Source organism: Leiobunum rupestre, chromosome 2, assembly GCF_980474605.1.
Source record: "Leiobunum rupestre chromosome 2, qqLeiRupe1.1.hap1, whole genome shotgun sequence".
In the NCBI taxonomy this organism is placed as follows: domain Eukaryota; kingdom Metazoa; phylum Arthropoda; class Arachnida; order Opiliones; family Sclerosomatidae; genus Leiobunum; species Leiobunum rupestre.
This window is the reverse complement of record NC_143385.1, coordinates 60,388,880-60,406,801: the sequence shown is the minus strand read 5'-3', so window position 1 is coordinate 60,406,801 and position 17,922 is coordinate 60,388,880. Positions and strand designations below refer to the sequence as shown.

The 17,922-nt window shown below is 35.5% G+C and overlaps 1 protein-coding gene across 5 annotated transcripts in view; it reads left to right on the top strand.

Moving 5' to 3' along the window:
- Window positions 1-339: 339 nt before the first annotated feature.
- mri (BTB/POZ domain-containing protein mrityu) overlaps window positions 340-17,922 on the top strand; it is a 320,586-nt gene continuing 303,003 nt past the window's right edge. The window contains exons 1-2 of one of the 5 annotated variants that reach the window (XM_090165924.1): window positions 340-412; window positions 948-1,117. In XM_090165924.1, coding sequence (XP_090022050.1) covers window positions 993-1,117 — 125 coding nt within the window. In that variant the 5' untranslated portion in view covers window positions 340-412; window positions 948-992. Of the gene's footprint in view, window positions 413-641; window positions 730-761; window positions 793-830; window positions 875-947; window positions 1,118-2,658; window positions 2,739-17,922 lie in introns of those variants that run through there. The other 4 variants (XM_090165925.1, XM_090165927.1, XM_090165926.1 and 1 more) reach the window with 4 other exon arrangements.

The window sequence follows — 17,922 nt, the reverse complement described above, 5'->3', positions numbered from 1 at the left end:
CGTGAAATGTTTTTGAAAACACGCTCTGTCTAGACTACCAATGGAATAAGTACTCGTTGTCAAGACTAGCAATGGAATACGTATTCGTTGTCAAAACTACCAATGGAATAAGTACTCGTTGTCAAGACTACCAATGGAATAAGTACTCGTTGTCAAGACTACCAATGGAATAAGTACTCGTTGTCAAGACTACCAATGGAATAAGTACTCGTTGTTAAGACTACTAATGGCATAAGTACTTGTTGTGAAGACTGCGTGGTTCAAATCTCCCGCAGTTTATTGATGTCGCCTTTATATCCCGCTAGATAGACTAAATACGTATTCAAAATAAAAAGGAAACAAGTTTTCTGCTAAAAGTTTGCAAAGTGGTGCGAAGTTTTAGAGTTTCCGATTTCGTATTTATCATTTGCAGGTAATTAGGTTTATCTTAACCGTAAAATAATTATGGTAAATAAATGAAAAGTTTAATATCATTTCTAATCGTCAAAAATATCGTACAAATTTATTTCGAAATACTATAAGTTAAAACTTGCTGCAAGCCTTGGTCCTACAATCTAATAATTTGAATTTTTAAAAGGGCCTTTCGTTGACATTTTGCCAACGTTTCACAGTTGTTAATTAACAAAGACTGTCGTCTCATAATAAACCACAAACATTCCTTTTAAAATCTATTTTTAAATTGCCATTTAACACTTCGTTTGGTAGCCTGTTACTTGCGGAAACCTGAAAGTTGGTGTTTTCCAAATACCAATTGTATTTTGTGTCAGTAGGACTCTAAAGTTTATTTTCACTGTATGTATGTTTAGTAATATGACTTATTTATTCAACTATATGTTATAACTCTTGTCACTAAACTGAAGAACTAATCAATAGGGTATATAAAATGGATTATTGTCAATCATTTTAAGTGATATCTCAATGCTAACTGATTGTATTATGATTTTCAGATTTGGATGCCACGGCAATGTTTAGCTTAAGCTTCATGTATCGTTATGAGTGCCCGTAAGAGTTCGGACCATTGTGCAGCTTCTAGAAACTACGACAATAGCAGCAGTGACACCGAAACTGATGTTTCCAACGAGGAACGCCGTGGCAGACTCTACAAGAACAGAACTGGGTATGTTCCAATTTTTTTCATTCGTAGAAAATATGAGCTAACTTGTTATTTATGCTAATACTGCAAAATCAGTTGTTTATTCAATGGGTAGACTAACTGATTGGTAAAATTTATGAAACATTACACTTATTTACCATTAAGTGCTCGAAAGTGACTTCGTTACAGGGAAATTCATGAGAAAATTGATTTAACATGATGCGGGCACGTTCATTAGGGAGTAGTTTCGTTCTAATTTCAATCGTTATTTCTGCTGAACAATATATGGAAAAAAGTTGGTAGTAGTGTTGCTGCTTGCTTGAAAAATGCATATAGTTTTCACCTATTGATAGTGTTTTGATATTATTACTGCTGCTAACTACGGTGCATTAAACCTGATTTCAATGATTTGATATTTGAGCACCTTAACTTGACAATTTTTTACAAAATAATATAAATTCTTATTAATTATTACTAAACCTTTTAGATTTTATTATGATATTTTTAAAAAAATTGTCTAGGAAACTCAAAGAAAATATTTTACCGTATTTGATAAATTAAGAATAATTTCATTTATAAGAAGAATAGCGGTAGCTCTCTGTCCCTGACCCCTTGCCCAAATGAAGGTTCTCATTAATATCTGTATTTTCTTTTACGAATGAGTAAACAAAATACAACTACGGTATTTCCTTGGTCACGTAGTTGATGAATACTAACTCATTATTTGCTGAATAACTGAGACATTTTCAAATTTGTGGGTAGCATTGACTTCCTGATATTTATCTCAAGGCATTTGAAGATAGTGACGTAATTTTAACGAATGTTTTATATCAGACGTAGATAGCGACTGCGATTGTCTTGTTTTTCTAGACATTTTTTTATTTGATAAATTGAAAGCATTGATTGAGATGTTGTAATTGATTTCCTTTTGATAATTGAGGGGATATGGCTATGGGTAATTAGCAGACCTTTGAAAGTGATAATTTTTATGGTACAAAAATGACTATACAAAATTTGTCCTGTTTCTAACAAACCACAGTTAATATCTAAGAAAAAAACTCAAAAAAGTAATTAATTTGTGCTAGATTATTGAGTAAATAGTGTCACCTAGTATTGCAGGTAAAGCTATAATGGGGGGTACAGTTTGTTCATAACATGTCTGTTCACCTTGTTTGGAGTAAATGACCTATAATTAGAATTTGAAATAAAGACAATGTAAAATTATCTCCCAAAACTTTTTAAATTTTCATGATACAAATTTCCAATAAGAGCTTGCGATTCCTTGAAATTTGCCTATAAACCAGATTCTAAGAATACCATAAGCTTGGTTGTATTTCCCGGTAGGCCAAAAAATCTATGCCCCTGCAAGCGAGCTTTGCCGTAGACCACCTACGTTGGTTTCCTGGTAGCTATTTTTCCCCTTAACGAGTTTTATTTTTAGTTTAACTTCACTAGTCGCTCGCTAGATGGCGACGGCTCGTTTTCGCTCTTTGCCCAATCGCACGTGCTTTTTCCAAACAACTGACTTTTTGGCGAGTTTTGTTTTGGACGCGAAATTATGATGTCGTTTCCTGAGTTTTAAAACGCGGTTTTTTAAGTATTTTTGGATTAATTTGCAGTGCAGCATGGCTCACAATAGTAAAAGGTTAGTTTTATTTATATTTTGCTTGGATTTTGCCGGATCTTTTTGTTTAAGGAAAAAATTGTAATGAGTATCTTAGAATTTAACCACAATGTTCATGTATTTATTTATCTGATTATTTTGAGGCTGCATTCAGATTTTGAGTTTTGTATTTTATGAAGATTTGGGTTTTTTTTTATTGTATCTGTAAATTTTGTTTCAATAAAATACTATTGGAATTTTAGCTCTTTAGAGATTTTAGTGTTTAGTAGATTACCATTTTCTTTCGTAACAGCCTTCGTAAAAATACTGAAATATTGACAAACCCAGTAACGAATTTAACCCTATTTTTGGGCTCAGTTTATCTAGATTGATACTGGTTTTTGCACCTAAAATATTCTTTTTATCTTTAACCTCTTATGGTTTTACGATAACTCCATATATTAGAGTAAACACACAACAGTTGTTTCTTGAGTGTTAGTATTTGCTGATAAATTTAGAAATAGTTTTTAATAAATTAATCCAAATCTGGTTTGTAGCTCCTTCGATAAGTAAGATTAAATTTATAAATTTACAAGGGTTAATTGGTTTACAGTACACGAAACTGTACTAAATTTAGTTCCTAATTTAAAATTATTGTTACAATACGAATACAAAATTTTAAACATTTTAAATCACCAAAAGTTGAAACATTTAAAACCAGCTGAAACTGGAATCAATGTTACAGTTAAAGAAATAGGTCAAAATTCTTCTCAAAATAGGTGACTTTACATCACAATTTTTCTGACATTGAAAAATGATGAAATATAAATTTCTGTCCTTTTAAAGTTTAATCAGTTGCACTATTTACTCCATAGCATTGTCAATAATACTGACAATTGAAATTGACGTATCAATGTTTTATTAATGTACATTCCAATATTGGTTGTCACTATGTATTAATAACTAGCTGGTTTTGGCTTTTACTGACTTTTTACTGTGGACTATTAATATTAATAAAAAATATTGAGAAATACGAAATGCAAGCTTGCAGATTTAATATTTTGTAGCTGCTTATAGTCTTTACCCCCTGTATCACCTTTGACGTAAATGCCAAGTGACGTTGTAGTAGTATTTTGTGCTGTTTAAGCCAAAACAAATTCAAAATAGTATTTTTAAGGCAGTTTTTCCAGTTTGCCTCTACACAGTATTTCTTTGAACAATGAGAGTGAATGGCATAGAATATCCAGAAATTAGTTTGGCAGAAGATTGTTTAATTGTTAGGTTTCTTCGCTGTATTTTAATTTCTCACTGATGAGCTTTATTGTCATATACATTATGATGTATAGGTATTATTGTCCTGACGTGTCACGAATACAGTAGCACCATAAGTAACGTAATAGCGATAAGTATGACTATGAGGAAACGTTTTCACTTTTTCACGTTACTAAAATTACGAGCTAGCGCCATCTGGGTGCAGGTTCGTGAAATCCAAAACCCCTTGAAAATGGAAACTAATGCATACTTAAGCAAAATTATAATAAATATTTACATTATCGCTGCACTCAAATTATTATCCATAAAATAAATAAAATCAATCCGTTTAAAATAAAATCGTTTTTTTTATCTTTTTTAAATTCATAAAAATAAACCATACTGATACACATTAGCTTCATATCTTGAGACGGATCAAAACGTACAGTTGTCAAGAATATTATTGGTTGGATTTTAATTTGATTGACCAATAGAAAAAGAAATGATTATGAAGCTGCTAATCCTTCTACTAATTTGTCAGTGGCGAAGAGAGGTGGTAGTGAGATAAAAGTGTACAAACAAGGCTATATTCTTTGTTTATTGTGTTACTGATGGTTACACAATCTATGCGCAGATATAATTTAGCCGAACGGAACGTACTTCAGTCTGTTTCTACACTCGCGCCATCTATTTAAAATTAGCAAAACTTAGTTTAAAAAATCGTGATTATTTTATATTTATATAACATTTCTTTTTACATTTATTTATTTTACATTTGTTTATTTTACATTTGTTTATTTACATTTGTTTATTTTAAATCTGTTTATTTTATTTTATTTTACATTTGTGTATTTTACATTTGTGTATTTTACATTTGTTTATTTTACATTTGTTTATTTTAAATTTGTTTATTTTACATTTGTTTATTTTACATTTGTTTATTTTACATTGTTTTATTTTAAATTTTTTTACATAACATTTTTTATTTTACATTTTTTTACTTTACATTTTTTTATTTTACATTTACCTTATACTATTGTTTATATTACATTTGTTTATTACCTTTTACGATAATACCTTTTACGTTAATACCTTTTACGTTAATACCTTTTACGATAATAACTTTTACGTTAATACCTTTTACGATAATTCCTTTTACGATAATGCCTTTTACGATAATACCTTTAACGATGATACCTTTTATGATGATACTTTTTACGATACCTTTTACGATACCTTTTACGATGATACCTTTTATGATGATACCTTTTATGATGATACCTTTTACGATGATACCTTTTACGATGATACCTTTTACGATGATATCTTACCTTTAACGGCGATACCTTTTACGATGATATCTTACCTTTAACGGCGATACCTTTAACGGCGATACCTTTAACGGCGATACCTTTAACGGCGATACCTTTAACGGCGATACCTTTAACGGCGATACCTTTAACCGTGATACCTTTAACCGCGATACCTTTAACGGCGATACCTTTAACGGCGATACCTTTTACCGCGATACCTTTAACCGCGATACCTTTAACCGCGATACCTTAAACCGCGATACCTTAAACCGCGATACCTTAAACCGCGATACCTTAAACCGCGATACCTTAAACCGCGATACCTTTAACCGCGATACCTTAAACCGCGATACCTTTAACCGCGATACCTTTAACCGCGATACCTTTAACCGCGATACCTTTAACCGCGATACCTTTAACCGCGATACCTTCTACCGCGATACCTTCTACCGCGATACCTTCTACCGCGATACCTTCTACCGCGATACCTTCTACCGCGATACCTTCTACCGCGATACCTTCTACCGCGATACCTTCTACCGCGATACCTTCTACCGCGATACCTTCTACCGCGATACCTTCTACCGCGATACCTTCTACCGCGATACCTTTTACCGCGATACCTTTTACCGCGATACCTTTTACCGCGATACCTTTTACCGCGATACCTTTTACCGCGATACCTTTTACCGCGATACCTTTTACCGCGATACCTTTTACCGCGATACCTTTTACCGCGATACCTTTTACCGCGATACCTTTTACCGCGATACCTTTTACCGCGATACCTTTTACCGCGATACCTTTTATCGGGATACCTTTTATCGGGATACCTTTTATCGGGATACCTTTTATCGGGATACCTTTTATCGGGATACCTTTTATCGGGATACCTTTTATCGGGATACCTTTTATCGGGATACCTTTTATCGGGATACCTTCTACCGCGATACCTTTTACCGCGATACCTTTTACCGCGATACCTTTTACCGCGATACCTTTTACCGCGATACCTTTTACCGCGATACCTTTTACCGCGATACCTTTTACCGCGATACCTTTTACCGCGATACCTTTTACCGCGATACCTTTTACCGCGATACCTTTTACCGCGATACCTTTTACCGCGATACCTTTTATCGGGATACCTTTTATCGGGATACCTTTTATCGGGATACCTTTTATCGGGATACCTTTTATCGGGATACCTTTTATCGGGATACCTTTTATCGGGATACCTTTTATCGGGATACCTTTTATCGGGATACCTTTTACCGCGATACCTTTTACCGCGATACCTTTTACCGCGATACCTTTTACCGCGATACCTTTTACCGCGATACCTTTTACCGCGATACCTTTTACCGCGATACCTTTTATCGCGATACCTTTTTGTTGTCGCACCTTTTTGTTGTCGCACCTTTTTGTTGTCGTACCTTTTTGTTGTCGTACCTTTTTGTTGTCGTACCTTTTTGTTGTCGTACCTTTTTGTTGTCGTACCTTTTTGTTGTCGTACCTTTTTGTTGTCGTACCTTTTTGTTGTCGTACCTTTTTGTTGTCGTACCTTTTTGTTGTCGTACCTTTTTACGGTCGTACCTTTTTACGGTCGTACCTTTTTACGGTCGTACCTTTTTACGGTCGTACCTTTTTACGGTCGTACCTTTTTACGGTCGTACCTTTTTACGGTCGTACCTTTTTACGGTCGTACCTTTTTACGGTCGTACCTTTTTACGGTCGTACCTTTTTACGGTCGTACCTTTTTACGGTCGTACCTTTTTACGGTCGTACCTTTTTACGGTCGTACCTTTTTACGGTCGTACCTTTTTACGGTCGTACCTTTTTACGGTCGTACCTTTTTACGGTCGTACCTTTTTACGGTCGTACCTTTTACGATATTATTTATATGAAATCTTATTTATTTGCTTTTTGATATTCTATTTCGATATTTATTTATAAATATCAATAAATTAGAATGTTTATTTCCAGGGTTGGCAAAAAACCGGCTTTTTTAAAAATTGAAAAATCCAGTATGGTTAAATACGGCTGTAACCGGTGGTTTAAACCGGTTAAATCTATTAATAAAGAATGAGAAAATTGCTTATATCAAGCCCTCATTGCTCAAATTTCCCGATTTAAAAATTACGTTTTTGCGCGTGACAGTACCTTTACATTGTGAGGTATAGCAGACTTATTTACCCGCTTTTATACCCTAACATGGCAGCGTATTTTCACGCGCAAAATTAATTTTAAGATACTCTAATTGCTTATATGTTAGCTCTCATTACTTGCGACAAAAGGTGAAGGTTAAGTTTTGTTAATGTTTCTAATTAATTTCTCAATTTTTTTATAAAAAAAAGTGGTTTTAACCATGGATTTTATTTGCTGTTTATTTCCAAATTATTGGCACGTGAATCGAAACCCTCAACCAAACACATTTGTTAATGTTTCTTATATTTACTTGTAATGTGGGTTTTTCACATTGAGAGCCACCCCACGTGACCGGAAAATGTTGCAAATCTGTGAAAAGCGAGCTTCCAAATTGGATCGTCTCCAAATGTTACAATTCAATGCCACAAAATTACAACTGAGGAAACAAATAGAAGTGACTTTCGTAAAAATATGCTAATTATTCGTCGTTCGTAGACCTCCACCGTAGTTGCTAAGTTTTTTCATGACCCCTTAATCTTAATTACTCTTTAATTATCGTAATTAGCATCTAGGGTGGCAAAAATGATACTTGTGAAAAGTTAAAATATTTTTTCAAGCCAAGGACTATTTTAAAAGGTTTTAAATACATGAGTATTGCTTTGTTTCGTAGTTTAATTAATTGGGTTGCTTTTCATTTGGTTAAAAAAAAATTGGGTTGCTTTTCATTTGGTTAAAAAAAATGGGTTGCTTTTCATTTGGTTAAAAAAAATTGGGTTGCTGTTCATTTGGTTAAAAAAAATGGGTTGCTTTTCATTTGGTTAAAAAAAATTGGGTTGCTTTTCATTTGGTTTAAAAAAATTGGGTTGCTTTTCATTTGGTTAAAAAAATGGGTTGCTTTTCATTTGGTTAAAAAAAATTGGGTTGCTTTTCATTTGGTTTAAAAAAATTGGGTTGCTTTTCATTTGGTTTAAAAAAATGGGTTGCCTCTCATTTGGTTAAAAAAAAATAGGGTTGCTTTTCATTTGGTTTAAAAAAATTGGGTTGCTTTTCATTTGGTTGAAAAAAATGGGTTGCCTCTCATTTGGCTTAAAAAAATTGACTTGCCTCTCATTCGACTAAAAATAATTGACTTGCCTCTCATTTGGTTTAAAAACTTGGGTTACATAAAGATAACTAACTTCATTCTTTGAAATAATCCTAAATGCTAAATATTAACAAACCAACTCATTGTGAAAAGTAAATAATGTTTGATGCATCCGGTTGGCTTAGCCGCATCAACTTCCTGTCTAACTTTAATTTTAGGGCAATAACCATTTCCGTTTTTATTAAATACTTCAAAAGTTCTATTTTAATAGTAGTTTCTATTCGATAGGCGCAAGGTGTATTGAACTTGAAAATTCTCCGGTAAATTCGCGCATTTTAAATATTGGCGCCTAAGAAATAGTTTCTGTAATAGTAACATAGATGGCGCCAGGGTTCCAATGAACGTAATTTCGCGATTAAATCTCTATTCAATTCAGAAATCAGAATACGAGGCAGCTGGTATTGAATTGAAAGGCAAGGAACGGTTAAGTCTCTACGTTCTGACTATCTCTTAATCATAAACGCTGTAGTTTATTTAGGTTTAAGACAAGAAATTATACTTAACGATAAATTGGCAATTAATTTTAAGTTTATTTCGTAGATAATATTACCAGCGCTATCGACTGCAGCACCCCTATAACCCCCCCCCCGATAGTACTAAATGTGGCCATTAGGTAGCGCCACCAGTAGATAAGACCTCCTTATTGGGTTTGCTAGGTAATGGGTTTTAAGAAAAGCCCTCTTGAAAATGTGATGGTCAATCCGGGGGTCAGCCAGCCCTTAAGCTACTCGAAATCGCCCATTCAAGCTCAATCTGGATTTCTTTATCGCCGTGCTATTAACCTTGGAGGATAAAGTTTTTTAAAATCGCCGTACTAGATGGCGCTGTACGGTTTGAGATATTTTTAACATTGTAAAAAGGAAACCGTGGATTTGAAAGTAAACAGCAATTGTAATAATAAAATCGCTTAACAAATAGTTATTATAATTATATAATATATTTATACAGGATTCCACCGTACTTAGATAATTTTTAAAAGTCAGTTAAATGGTCCTAAATTTCAGGAAATTTTTAAATGGTTCTAATTTCAGTCTAAAATTTAGGGAATTTGAAAATGGGTGTAAAATTTAGGAAATTTGAAAATGGATCTAAAATTTAGGGAATTTGAAAATGGTTCTAAAATTTTGGGAATTTGAAAATCGGGCTAAATTTTAGGAAATTTTAAAATTGGTCTAAAATTCACGAAAACTAAGGGAATTTCGAAATGAATAAAATGTAGTGAAAATTTTTAATTTAAAAATGGGTATAAAATTCAGAAAAAATGCAGTTGAAAGTCAGGGAATTTGAAAATCTGTCTAAATTTTAGGAAATTTTTACTGGTAAAGGGGGTGAGATTTATCAGATTTTCCTGCTATAATAGTATATATAGGGTGAAATTGTCGGGGTTTTAATGCTAATATTGGTGAGATTTAATGGAATTTCCTACCATAAGAGGGTGAAATTGTAAGGGGTTTTCCCGAGTTTTCCACTGATATTAGCGATATTTATTGGTGTTGCCTATTATAATAGAGTTAAATTATAGGGGTTTTACTGCTGTGATTCGCCAGATTTATGCGAGTTTCCTACTATAACAGGGTGATATTGTAGGGGTTTTAAGATATTATTGGTGGGAGTTTAATTTGAGTTTTCCTATCTATAACAGGGTGAAATTGCACGTTTTTTAGCAATGGGTACTAAAATACCAACTTATCAAAATAAAGGAAACAAAAAACGTTTGTAGATTAAAATAATTACATAAATTATGCTATACTAAGTAGACTCTAATCTATATCACATTTACAATGTACTAGTGCTTACAACCGATGTAACTGTTGCGTTATCAGAAGCGAGGAAACAATTACGATAGATCAGATATCAGCAAATGATCATTTTTACTCAGATATAATAATAATTATCAGCTAGGCAAATACCCAAGGCACCACCCAAATCATCTAGCAACTTTTAATGCCTTTAAATCAGGTGGCCGTGTTACTACGCGTAGGAGCCCTTCATGGCACTAACTATTACCGTGAACCTCTACAAGTTTTTATGTGACTTCAGAAAAATAGAAATGGCATCATAATGGATGGTTTGTCACTAACAACGCGAACTGCTTATTGGCTGACGGTGAACGTAGGACATTTTACGACGGAAAAAGTTAAAAACGATAGTGTCAATTTTCCATCGTGTTGACGCTATTAAATTTTTAAACGATTACGTTTCAGTTTCCTTTTCCGTGACATTTTTTAAACTTGTGTGTTCCAAGGTTTAGTGTCATACTGGAAACACAGATGGTGCTGTATTGAATTTCGCCAGACTTAGAGAAGTTTTTGCTACGCAAAAATTGCAACCAAAGGCCGGGGAGAGATTTGGATCTTTAACGGTGTAATATACAGGATTGCCACGTGATTTAAAAAATCATTTGTTGGAAGGTCAAATTTAAATATCGGCCTTAAAAAGTTTGGAAAAGGGCTATGGGATTTTAAAGATTTGGTAAAAAGTCAGGGAATTTAAATATTAACCTATAAATTCAAGAAATGGTCTGCGGGTTTTTAAGATTTTGGAAAAGTCAGGGATTTTAAATACTGACCTTAAATGTCTGGGAAAGGACTACAGGATTTCAAGATTTTGTAAAAAGTTAGGGATTTTAAATATTGGCCTTAAAAGACAGGAAAAGGTCTACGGGATTTTTACAATTTTTAAAAGTCGGGGATTTTAAATACTGACCTTAAATGTCTGGAACAGGTCTACAGGATTTTAAGATTTGGTAAAAAGTTAGGGATTTAAAAAATCTATTGTAGGAAGGTCAAATGTAAATATCGGCCTTAAAAGACAGGAAAGGGTCTACGGGATTTTTACAATTTGTAAAAGTCGGGGATTTTAAATACTGACCTTAAATGTCTGGAACAGGTCTACAGGATTTTAAGATTTGGTAAAAAGTTAGGGATTTAAAAAATCTATTGTAGGAAGGTCAAATGTAAATATCGGCCTTAAAAGACAGGAAAGGGTCTACGGGATTTTTACAATTTGTAAAAGTCGGGGATTTTAAATACTGACCTTAAATGTCTGGAACAGGTCTACAGGATTTTAAGATTTGGTAAAAAGTTAGGGATTTAAAAAATCTATTGTAGGAAGGTCAAATGTAAATATCGGCCTTAAAAGACAGGAAAGGGTCTACGGGATTTTTACAATTTGTAAAAGTCGGGGATTTTAAATACTGACCTTAAATGTCTGGAACAGGTCTACAGGATTTTAAGATTTGGTAAAAAGTTAGGGATTTAAAAAATCTATTGTAGGAAGGTCAAATGTAAATATCGGCCTTAAAAGACAGGAAAGGGTCTACGGGATTTTTACAATTTGTAAAAGTCGGGGATTTTAAATACTGACCTTAAATGTCTGGAACAGGTCTACAGGATTTTAAGATTTGGTAAAAAGTTAGGGATTTAAAAAATCTATTGTAGGAAGGTCAAATGTAAATATCGGCCTTAAAAGACAGGAAAAGGTCTACGGGATTTTTACAATTTTTAAAAGTCGGGGATTTTAAATACTGACCTTAAATGTCTGGAACAGGTCTACAGGATTTTAAGATTTGGTAAAAAGTTAGGGATTTAAAAAATCTATTGTAGGAAGGTCAAATGTAAATATCGGCCTTAAAAGACAGGAAAGGGTCTACGGGATTTTTACAATTTGTAAAAGTCGGGGATTTTAAATACTGACCTTAAATGTCTGGAACAGGTCTACAGGATTTTAAGATTTGGTAAAAAGTTAGGGATTTAAAAAATCTATTGTAGGAAGGTCAAATGTAAATATCGGCCTTAAAAGACAGGAAAAGGTCTACGGGATTTTTACAATTTTTAAAAGTCGGGGATTTTAAATACTGACCTTAAATGTCTGGAACAGGTCTACAGGATTTTAAGATTTGGTAAAAAGTTAGGGATTTAAAAAATCTATTGTAGGAAGGTCAAATGTAAATATCGGCCTTAAAAGACAGGAAAGGGTCTACGGGATTTTTACAATTTGTAAAAGTCGGGGATTTTAAATACTGACCTTAAATGTCTGGAACAGGTCTACAGGATTTTAAGATTTGGTAAAAAGTTAGGGATTTAAAAAATCTATTGTAGGAAGGTCAAATGTAAATATCGGCCTTAAAAGACAGGAAAAGGTCTACGGGATTTTTACAATTTTTAAAAGTCGGGGATTTTAAATACTGACCTTAAATGTCTGGAACAGGTCTACAGGATTTTAAGATTTGGTAAAAAGTTAGGGATTTAAAAAATCTATTGTAGGAAGGTCAAATGTAAATATCGGCCTTAAAAGACAGGAAAGGGTCTACGGGATTTTTACAATTTGTAAAAGTCGGGGATTTTAAATACTGACCTTAAATGTCTGGAACAGGTCTACAGGATTTTAAGATTTGGTAAAAAGTTAGGGATTTAAAAAATCTATTGTAGGAAGGTCAAATGTAAATATCGGCCTTAAAAGACAGGAAAAGGTCTACGGGATTTTTACAATTTTTAAAAGTCGGGGATTTTAAATACTGACCTTAAATGTCTGGAACAGGTCTACAGGATTTTAAGATTTGGTAAAAAGTTAGGGATTTAAAAAATCTATTGTAGGAAGGTCAAATGTAAATATCGGCCTTAAAAGACAGGAAAGGGTCTACGGGATTTTTACAATTTGTAAAAGTCGGGGATTTTAAATACTGACCTTAAATGTCTGGAACAGGTCTACAGGATTTTAAGATTTGGTAAAAAGTTAGGGATTTAAAAAATCTATTGTAGGAAGGTCAAATGTAAATATCGGCCTTAAAAGACAGGAAAAGGTCTACGGGATTTTTACAATTTTTAAAAGTCGGGGATTTTAAATACTGACCTTAAATGTCTGGAACAGGTCTACAGGATTTTAAGATTTGGTAAAAAGTTAGGGATTTAAAAAATCTATTGTAGGAAGGTCAAATGTAAATATCGGCCTTAAAAGACAGGAAAGGGTCTACGGGATTTTTACAATTTGTAAAAGTCGGGGATTTTAAATACTGACCTTAAATGTCTGGAACAGGTCTACAGGATTTTAAGATTTGGTAAAAAGTTAGGGATTTAAAAAATCTATTGTAGGAAGGTCAAATGTAAATATCGGCCTTAAAAGACAGGAAAAGGTCTACGGGATTTTTACAATTTTTAAAAGTCGGGGATTTTAAATACTGACCTTAAATGTCTGGAACAGGTCTACAGGATTTTAAGATTTGGTAAAAAGTTAGGGATTTAAAAAATCTATTGTAGGAAGGTCAAATGTAAATATCGGCCTTAAAAGACAGGAAAGGGTCTACGGGATTTTTACAATTTTTAAAAGTCGGGGATTTTAAATACTGACCTTAAATGTCTGGAAAAGGTCTACAGGATTTTAAGATTTGGTAAAAAGTTAGGGATTTAAAAAATCTATTGTAGGAAGGTCAAATGTAAATATCGGCCTTAAAAGACAGGAAAAGGTCTACGGGATTTTTACAATTTTTAAAAGTCGGGGATTTTAAATACTGACCTTAAATGTCTGGAACAGGTCTACAGGATTTTAAGATTTGGTAAAAAGTTAGGGATTTAAAAAATCTATTGTAGGAAGGTCAAATGTAAATATCGGCCTTAAAAGACAGGAAAAGGTCTACGGGATTTTTACAATTTTTAAAAGTCGGGGATTTTAAATACTGACCTTAAATGTCTGGAAAAGGTCTACAGGATTTTAAGATTTTGTAAAAAGTTAGGGATTTTAAATATCGGCCTTAAAAGACAGGAAAAGGTCTACGGGATTTTTACAATTTGTAAGTCAGGGATTTTAAATACTGACGTTAAATGTCAGGAAAAGGTTACAGGATTTTAAGATTTTTAAAAAGTTGGAATTAAAATATTGGCTTAAGTGTGGGAAAATCGGAATTTAAATTTTTCGTGAAAGTTTTATGAAAGTGATCTTGTAAACATAACCTGAAGATTCATCTTGATACTAAAATATAGATAAATCCCTTAATTTAATGAGTGGTAGGAGGGTAAAAGCTCGAAAAATGGTCGGGTTGTACGAAGCTCTATAAATGGTCGTCGGGGGTAGAGGGGCGAAAAGTGGTCGTCGGGGGTAGAAGGTCGAAAAGTGGTCGTCGGGGGTAGAAGGTCGAAAAGTGGTCGTCGGGGGTAGAAGGTCGAAAAGTGGTCGTCGCGGGTAGAGGGTCGAAAAGTGGTCGTCGCGGGTAGAGGGTCGAAAAGTGGTCGTCGCGGGTAGAGGGTCGAAAAGTGGTGGTCGCGGGTAGAGGGTCGAAAAGTGGTGGTCGGGGGTAGAGGGTCGAAAAGTGGTGGTCGGGGTAGAGGGTCGAAAAGCGGTGGTCGGGGTAGAGGGTCGAAAAGCGGTGGTCGGGGTAGAGGGTCGAAAAGCGGTGGTCGGGGTAGAGGGTCGAAAAGCGGTGGTCGGGGTAGAGGGTCGAAAAGCGGTGGTCGGGGTAGAGGGTCGAAAAGCGGTGGTCGGGGTAGAGGGTCGAAAAGCGGTGGTCGGGGGTAGAGGGTCGAAAAGCGGTGGTCGGGGGTAGAGGGTCGAAAAGTGGTGGTCGGGGGTAGAGGGTCGAAAAGTGGTGGTCGGGGGTAGAGGGTCGAAAAGTGGTGGTCGGGGTAGAGGGTCGAAAAGTGGTGGTCGGGGGTAGAAGGTCGAAAAGTGGTGGTCGGGGGTAGAGGGTCGAAAAGTGGTGGTCGGGGGTAGAGGGTCGAAAAGTGGTGGTCGGGGGTAGAGGGTCGAAAAGTGGTGTTCGGGGGTAGAGGGTCGAAAAGTGGTGTTCGGGGGTAGAGGGTCGAAAAGTGGTGTTCGGGGGTAGAGGGTCGAAAAGTGGTGTTCGGGGGTAGAGGGTCGAAAAGTGGTGTTCGGGGGTAGAGGGTCGAAAAGTGGTGTTCGGGGGTAGAGGGTCGAAAAGTGGTGGTCGGGGTAGAGGGTCGAAAAGTGGTGGTCGGGGGTAGAGGGTCGAAAAGTGGTGGTCGGGGGTAGACGGTCGAAAAGTGGTGGTCGGGGGTAGACGGTCGAAAAGTGGTGGTCGGGGGTAGAGGGTCGAAAAGTGGTGGTCGGGGGTAGAGGGTCGAAAAGTGGTGGTCGGGGGTAGAGGGTCGAAAAGTGGTGGTCGGGGGTAGAGGGTCGAAAAGTGGTGGTCGGGGGTAGAGGGTCGAAAAGTGGTGGTCGGGGGTAGAGGGTCGAAAAGTGGTGGTCGGGGGTAGAGGGTCGAAAAGTGGTGGTCGGGGGTAGAGGGTCGAAAAGTGGTGGTCGGGGGTAGAGGGTCGAAAAGTGGTGGTCGGGGGTAGAGGGTCGAAAAGTGGTCGTGGGGGTAGAGGGTCGAAAAGTGGTCGTGGGGGTAGAGGGTCGAAAAGTGGTGGTCGGGGTAGAAGGTCGAAAAGTGGTGGTCGGGGGTAGAGGGTCGAAAAGTGGTGGTCGGGGGTAGAGGGTCGAAAAGTGGTGGTCGGGGGTAGAGGGTCGAAAAGTGGTGGTCGGGGGTAGAGGGTCGAAAAGTGGTGGTCGGGGGTAGAGGGTCGAAAAGTGGTGGTCGGGGGTAGAGGGTCGAAAAGTGGTGGTCGGGGTAGAGGGTCGAAAAGTGGTGGTCGGGGTAGAGGGTCGAAAAGTGGTGGTCGGGGTAGAGGGTCGAAAAGTGGTGGTCGGGGGTAGAAGGTCGAAAAGTGGTGGTCGGGGGTAGAGGGTCGAAAAGTGGTGGTCGGGGGTAGAGGGTCGAAAAGTGGTGGTCGGGGGTAGAGGGTCGAAAAGTGGTGGTCGGGGGTAGAGGGTCGAAAAGTGGTGGTCGGGGGTAGAGGGTCGAAAAGTGGTGGTCGGGGGTAGAGGGTCGAAAAGTGGTCGTGGGGGTAGAGGGTCGAAAAGTGGTCGTCGGGGGTAGAGGGTCGAAAAGTGGTCGTCGGGGGTAGAGGGTCGAAAAGTGGCTACGAAGAGATAGTCACCAGGTTAAATCTAAAGTAAATTTTACATTTGTATTTATCACTCAAGCTCATTTACCGAAATGAAGTACTGCTAACTAATAATTCTCTTAAAGCAAATATAAATGTTTCAAAATTCCTGACCTATAAATCATACACGCTTTAGGACTCTCTCGCTTAATCATCGGATAACACAGAACCAATCCTAAAAATTCCCGCCAAAATTCGCGCTGTGGAAATGTTTTTTTTTATAAGAAAAGTGGTTTGGTACTCTTAAAAATCGAGCCTTGGCAATTCTTTAATTTGCGAACTAGCTCTGATTTTGAGGCTCAAGTCTTACCCCGCCCTATCCCGCACTTGTCCCTAGTTTTAGCCTGCTTCAAAGAAATAAGCCCCTAACGAAGTTTCGTCGTGTTTTCGCCAGGGGGCGTCATTAGAGTGCAGTTTTGAAATCCGCCTGTCGTGTCCGCCGAACGGTTTTTAGAGTGCCCTCTCGTGGCCTTTCTCAGAACTATTAAGCGTGCTCTGGCGGTACATTATGAAGACATTGTATATAACTATCTCGCGCGCCGCTCCCTAACCGACTTGCAAATTATGACCTTTAACAAGTTCGTCGAAACGCAAAAATATAGTCTGACACTTAAATCGCCATCTACCGTCGTGAAAACGAACGTTTTGGGAGAAAAGCGATAAAATAATATTTAAATCGTAATTTTAATTAAGTTGATATTAATTTATATCGTAATTTTAATTAAGTTGATATTAATTTATATCGTAATTTTAATTAAGTTGATATTAATTAATATCGTAATTTGAATTAAGTTGATATTAATTTATATCGTAATTTTAATTAAGTTGATATTAATTTATATCGTAATTTGAATTAAGTTGATATTAATTGATATCGTAATTTGAATTAAGTTGATATTAATTTATATCGTAATTTGAATTAAGTTGATATTAATTTATATCGTAATTTGAATTAACTTAATATTAATTTATATCGTAATTTTAATTAGGTTGATATTAATTTATATCGTAATTTGAATTAACTTGATATTAATTTATATCGTAATTTGAATTAACTTGATATTAATTTATATCGTAATTCTAATTAAGTTGATATTATTAATATCGTAATTTTAATTAGGTTGATATTAATTTATATCGTAATTTTAATTAAGTTGATATTAATTTATATCGTAATTTTAATTAAGTTGATATTAATTTATATCGTAATTTTAATTAGGTTGATATTAATTTATATCGTAATTTTAATTAAGTTGATATTAATTTATATCGTAATTTTAATTAGGTTGATATTAATTTATATCGTAATTTTAATTAAGTTGATATTAATTTATATTTTAAATTTATAATAATTTAATTCTTCATTTTAATGAAATTAATCCATAATTTTAATATGATATTAATTTTAATTTTAATTTTTGCAATTAATTCTT